The sequence below is a fragment of the Anoplopoma fimbria genome, chromosome 17 (genome assembly GCF_027596085.1).
Source record: "Anoplopoma fimbria isolate UVic2021 breed Golden Eagle Sablefish chromosome 17, Afim_UVic_2022, whole genome shotgun sequence".
Lineage (NCBI taxonomy): Eukaryota > Metazoa > Chordata > Actinopteri > Perciformes > Anoplopomatidae > Anoplopoma > Anoplopoma fimbria.
In genome coordinates, this window is record NC_072465.1 from 16,643,531 (window position 1) to 16,650,453 (window position 6,923).

The 6,923-nt window shown below is 36.3% G+C and overlaps 1 protein-coding gene across 1 annotated transcript; it reads right to left on the minus strand.

Moving 5' to 3' along the window:
- Positions 1-2,136: 2,136 nt before the first annotated feature.
- Positions 2,137-5,712, minus strand: synprb (synaptoporin b). Its single transcript, XM_054617705.1, has 5 exons — positions 5,689-5,712; positions 5,037-5,161; positions 2,889-3,087; positions 2,581-2,772; positions 2,137-2,493 (listed from the first exon to the last, which is right to left on the minus strand). Exons 1-5 carry the CDS (start codon positions 5,710-5,712, stop codon positions 2,137-2,139), a joined length of 897 nt encoding a protein of 298 aa, XP_054473680.1.
- Between the last annotated feature and the right edge of the window lie 1,211 nt (positions 5,713-6,923).

Here is a 6,923-nt window from a genome sequence, read left to right on the forward strand (position 1 = left end):
CTTGTTAAAGCAAAACTTTGTGGCCACCACCGATTTGTTCATTAAAAATTAAAATGATCAAAATAACTACCTTAAAGATGTCAGACTGGATGTTTAGTCTCCATGTTGAGAGCCATGTGGAGACAATAGATATGCTCTGAATTACGTATAGAGAACCTTTTATTTCATGTTTTATGAACTCTTGAATGTAATAAAGTGCTTCTCTACTTTACTGATGAGATTCATTTTTGTTCGTAATCAACACATTTCAAGCTCTGCTGTTTGTACAATGGTTGGAGCGGCAAGAGGTTTTGGGCATTAGTTGGTATTATGTTAACTGTCTTAGACGGGATAAAACAGACACCCTGAGGGATTATCCCTTCAGCCTTTGCAGTGGAGATAATCCTGATACACAGTGTGAAACATGCTTTCATTTCTACGCTGGTGTATCCATAAAAGTCAATACGCATTACTGATTTTCTAAATAGGCTAACCACATGTTTTTTTCAGTATTCTCTCACTTTCTAAGTCCCCTCCTCTCTGTTCCCTTTTCCATGGAAATGACGAGGCTGACACCATATAGGAAAAACCATGGCAACGCCAGCTCCACAGTGGATACACTCACTCTGATATCAGTTACTGAAAACCAGGGAATCACTGAAAAAGCATGCAAAGCAACACTTCAGACACACTTCAACTAAAACAACACACAAAATGTAATACCTAACATGAACTTAAATGCTTAATACTGTTCACATTTTGAGCTGCATTCTATTAAATATATCTGGAATCATCTTCCTGTATGACATTATAGTTTTAATTATCAGCACTTCAACATATTCCACATCCAAATTATGCATCTTTTTTTGTTTAGTATGCGACACATTCCTTTAGAAGAGAATTCTATAGCTTTGATACATGTATCATAAAATGTGAATATACATGAATTTACATGGAAATACAGAAATAATTAAAAGTTAAATAATAAAATGTCAAGGCTCCACTGAAACAATACTCATAATCTATTTGAAATCAATATTAATTAAAAAAGATTGACCATAATCCATCAGTAATGACAAAGTGAATATTTGTTACAATCAAACATTAGATATTTATAGAGAACTTGAGCACATTGGTTAGACATATTTCCAAACTGATACTGATACTGCACATTTTCTGTCAAATCTTGTAGTGTGAAGTTTGTAACATGATGTATAACGGAAAAGGAAATAATAAAAAGGTTTTCGATTGTAAAGGTAAAAAATTAAGACGTGTAATTAAACAAGTTAAATTAGTTAAATATAAACATGCCAACGCCAAGCTAAAAAAAACTAGATCACTGGGCATTTATTCAGTACATTTTTATTTGAATTGCTTTTTAGGGATTTGGAGTTGAAAAGGAAAACATATTGTTAAAATCCACAAAGTGGTCAGGATGAATAAGGAAATCTCACTGTGACACAGGGAAATACTAATGAGCTAAAAAACGATTAGCTTTTAAAATCATCAATAAATAATTAATAATAATTAATAAAGTAGTTAATTGAACTAAGTTACACCACCAAGGGGCATTTTGCCTGCAGACCAGACCGAGTGCTACCACAGTACTTTGCATCACTAGAATAAATCCTTTTTTTAACATTATTAATGGAATCTTGTAAATACTTTGTATTACACCATACATACATACATGCATACATACATACATAATGTATACAAAAAGATTACATCATTATATGTTATATAACGTTGTCTAAAATATAGCAGTTATATTATAGGCTCTATTTATGTTCTTATCAATGATTGGGACATAATGTTGATGGCAATAATATTTCATCATATTATTATCATTTTAAGTTTTTTATTCTCTTAATTGCATTGATCACTCAATTTGACTGTGAAGTGATTTCGTGCAGAGCAAAAAGCCCACTAGGCCTGCATTTTGAAAGAGCTCAGCTTGAAAATAAATACAAACAAACAAACAAAGCAGTAAGTAAAGACTTAAAATGTCTTAATTAAAAAAATTACATAAATACTTCATCACATTATAATCACCATATTTGCTAAATATCTAACACCAGTGTTATCATTTAATCTTAAGGTAATAATCATGTTCCCATCTCGTTCACCATGTACAGCACTCTACAAAGAGCTAGATCACGCCTCATTGACAAATATCATCGGGCCTTGAGACGCCACTTTATTATCTCTGTCATGAATTACCGGTTTACCAAGATATGCGTGCGGTAAACTCAAGCTTACTTGTGCCTGGTTGAAGCTACCTTGTCTGCTGACCTGCTGATTGAAACTGTCTTGTCTGTTGAGTTGTGGACCAAATCCCTCCTCCGGCTGCTCGAAGCTGCTCTCATTGTAGAGCCGCTGTCGCATTTCACTGGCGCGTTTCCCAGAAGCACTCCTGGTTGGATATCTCTGACCTGTCTTGTACCAGCCTGTCTCTTTGAACACAAACCAAATATTTCCAACCCAGAGGATGACGTTTACAAAACCAAAAACCTGGAGATAGAGGAAGGGACAGGAGTAAATGGCTTGTATTATCCAGTTCCGTGTCTCAATGCTTTATTTGATGACCCTAACACCTACCACAGATGTATTAAGTCGTGACCAGACAGGCTCCTGTGTGGCTGTGCATTTGTTCTCCTGAGCTCTGCAGGCCGACATGAGCAGAAGCACCTGTGTTGGGTTTGTGGCTGTCTTGATATCAGAAAGAGTTTTGGCCCAAAAGCAACTGCTGACCAGCCACGTTATGGAGAAGATGACTGTAACAACAAAATCCTGCAACAGAGAATTGTTTTTTTCTCATACAAACACCGACATTATCACAGTATATTAGATCTAATTCAGGTGTGGACATTAAAGGAATGCTTTGGTGAAGGTTTAAACTCACTGACCACAAGCGGGCCTCGGTTGTTCCTCAGGTACTTGTTCTGGTAGAAGACATAGACGATGGTTGCCAGCAGAGAGTACAGGAAAGCAAAAACACCCACAGTCAGGAAAAACTGAGCAGATGAGGAAAAGTTGCCATCCAGGAAAATAACTTCTTCCCTTTCTGCCTCACACAAGGGAGCCTTGAAATGCACTTCTTGTAATCTACAAGACAGAAAGAAGAACAGGTTTACAGCGAATGGCTAAAAACAGCCGCCAGTTGTTCACTGGCACTCTGAGAGCCCTTTGGTTAGAAAACTTAAGGTTAAAGAAAAAGATAAATTAAGTTTTATCTTATTTTGTTTTGAGTGGAGTCTATACATTCTGTATGACCTAAGTGAGTTCAATTAACAATTGACCTAAGTGTCACCGTGATTATATTGACTTAATTATAGGCAGGAGGGTTTGCTCATTAGGGGTTACAGTGGGGCACAGTTTTTATCTGTTTTTTATAAGTGAACTATTAAAAAAATGACCACAAAAAAACAAAACAGTTCTGAGGCACTTTCTTTAAACAATATAGCTTTAGGCTGCACAGTGGTGTAGTGGTTAGCACTGTCGCCTCACAGCAAGAGTGCAATTCCCAGGCTAGACAACCTTCTGTGTGGAGTTTGCATGTTCTCCTCGTGTCAGCGTGGGTTCTCTCCAGGTTCTCCAGCTTCCTCCCACACTCCAAAGACATGCAACTAAGGTGCATTGAAGACTCTAAATTGCCTATAGGTGTGGATGTGAGTGTGAACGGTTGTCTGTCTATATATATCTGCCCTGCGACAGACTGGCGACCTGTCCAGGGTGAACCCTGCCTTCGCCCATTGACAGCTGAGATCGGCTCCAGCACCCTGCGACCCTTAACTGGACAAGCAGGTTACGGAAAATGGATGGAATGGATGGAATATAGCTTTATTGCATATATGACATGTATTAAAACACATCTAAAAATATTTAAGTCATCAGTCATTGTCTCATTTTGTTATCAAACACACAAACAAACACATGTTTCTTGTCCAGAGGCTGAGTCTAAAAACTGCAAATCAGATTTTGGCCTCCAAAGTACTCAAAACATTTAGTAGTAGAATACCATTTTAAAAGAACTGAAGAACATTACAATTCTATTGGAAGTAATTTGGGTTACTAGTCCATTTATACATGAGAGTGGGTTCCACCGAACTAACACAATGACACCAGTGTCAAGTCAGATGAGTCAGATTACTCTAATTGGACGATTAATTAACAACACTATCTTGGCCACCATTGACTCTAAGGCATGGAGTTTGGGTTTGGTCGACCAGACAACTGCACTGCTGCACCACAACACCAAAGAGCTCAGACACGCCACACTATTCACCATCCAGATGTAATGGTGGCCAGACTCTCTTCAAGATATTAATAATGTGAAAGACATTCAGTTAAACAGTGTGTCTTCACATTTGTAGTCAACCCTTTTCCATCTTATTTTGGTTTTACTTTTTTTATGGAGTTGATGAGTTCCGCTGTGCACTGAAATTGAATAATAATCCATTATAGCTCTGTAGCTATAAATGAGTACTTTCTTCACTCAAGATAGCAGCGAGGATGACAAATAGAGTCACTTTTTTTCTTGACCTCCAAACATCTCAGTTGTGTTTTAAAACAGCACAAAGTCCCAGACTGACAGGACTAGAGGTACAGTTTGATCGAATGATGCAGTGAAACATTTTGGACTTATTGGGGCTGCTCCCTGTTTAGCTGTCCAGCTTTTAGTTTTCAAATTGGGCGAGCTTTAAGAGAGCAGGTCTTCTCAGCTGAGCCTGACAACATGATGGAGTTACAATCTTTATTTTTATTTTTTTTGTCTTGCTGACCAATTTCCTGTAATATGCAGAGATGATTGTCTGGTCCTGTCCGGTTAGTCAAAAATCATCATTTTGGGTTTCCACTAAAATATTTACTCTTTGTCATTCAATCTGTTAATTCACATTTCGAAATAAAAAAAATCTTAACGTGTTAACAGATTATTGCAAAAGATAACGTGATTAAACAAAATGTCATTAAAGCACAATTTTATGAAAGTGAATATTTGTTCTTCGCATATTCACATGCATAATCACATTCATATACACAAACAAGTGCTTTACCTGAAGGGATATCCAAAATCAATGTTGATGCTGAGGTTACTCTGCCTTCTGTCTGCACAGTCCACTTTAACCTGGAGGTGCCCATAATATCCTCCACATGTTGCAAAAGCACAGATGGCAAAAATCTAGGAATAAAAAATGTCATAAAAGGATCAGGATCTGTTCATAATTCATTCATTTGATTGATCCAGTATCAGGTCTGCATAATTTATACACATCAATAAATTACTGGACTGTTTATTAAGTTCTATAATTGGTTTGAAAACAAAACCTGAATAATTTAAAGGTCGGAAGACAACTAACGGAGCTGCTTACTGTGTGCTGGAGGGTGGCCACAGCAGTACAGAACGATGGAGATGTGAGTCGTTTTATCTAATAGTCCTTATGCAGAATATGCATATTAAGAATGAGAGATTTATTCTGATTTCACTACTTTGAAAATATTGTTTTCTTTACTTTTAAGTATGTGGCACATTTTGCATCAATAAGCTGCACTGAGTCCAAACCTGACAGACATTTCATTAATCAGCATGTCAAAACATCAAGATCCCACTTGATATTGTATTTCATTCAATGTATTATGCAGTGACTAGAAGCAGAAACCAATATAAGCAAAATGCAGAAATGACAATACTGGAGAAATCGAACTTACCGGAGCGAATATAACCATACACATTTAAAATCACAGATGTCACGTCCGAGTCCACACAGTGTCGACAGCTTTTGTCATCAGGGTTGGAAAGCCACTGATGTAGACGTGAAAAAAGAGAGCAACTGTTCCAGCTGAGGGGAGGGCTGACAGGAGACATCTTCCCCAGGGAGGAGTCTGAGACTTTACTGTACCTCTACAATAAACTGTAAATACAATCATTTAATGAATATGTGTGAACAGGTTTTTGTTGTTTACTTTTTATAGTTTGACCATAATGAAATGACTTTTTCTCTATATAAGGCTTCATCAGAATTTTGTCGCTGCAATGAAAACTATGTATCTCCAAATTTAGTGGTTGATAGAAATATTCAACTAGTTATATATAAACAGGATGATTTGGCTTTGTTTTAAGGACTGAGAAAATCCTCATACTACTTACATTATATCAAATATTTAAAAGCCCTTTGGATAAGTTTACATAAATATATATATTCACAGTTTCACAGAACAGCAACTATTTCAGCACATTAACTATTTTCTCAACTTTTTCTGTCTTTGTTCACCTTTGCTGGGTTGCTGGTTTGTGGCAGACTGGGAATGTAGAAAAAGGTCTTTGGGAAAATACTATTTTTATAATATAATTATTTGAGTGAAGGAGTTTTTTTTTTTTAATTCATGTACAATTTTTAGGGTGTATGATAGGTGAGGTAATTAATTGAATTTATTTGAATATACGTTACACCAAACTGTTTATCCATGCTCCTGCACAAAAAAGTGCTTTTTCAACATTGTAACAACCTTTCTCAGCACCATTAAGTAATTACATTTCTAAAATATGGGTTCATCTAAAATGACTTAACATGTGAGGCAATATGATGAAATCCTCAAGAAAACTTGAGTAACAACTATCTGGTTGAGACAGGCTCTGATTGAACTGCGCCTCATATGTACATTAGCTTCATCAACAGACCAAAAACATACCTTAGACTTATTTATCCTGCCAAGGTCTGATACATAATCAGATTAAAGTGTTTAAAGTGTTTCACAACTTGTGTTGGCATTTGATACAAAGTTATCAAGAATATGGTTTTAGAATCAGGTAAATGTTTTGGGTCTCATCAATTCTTGACCCAGCCCTGCAGCAATTCAAATCATGTGATTCCAAATAATACAGATAATATTTGTAATAAATCCACATGTGATATTGCCATTAAAATAGTAATTAATCAAGGCTC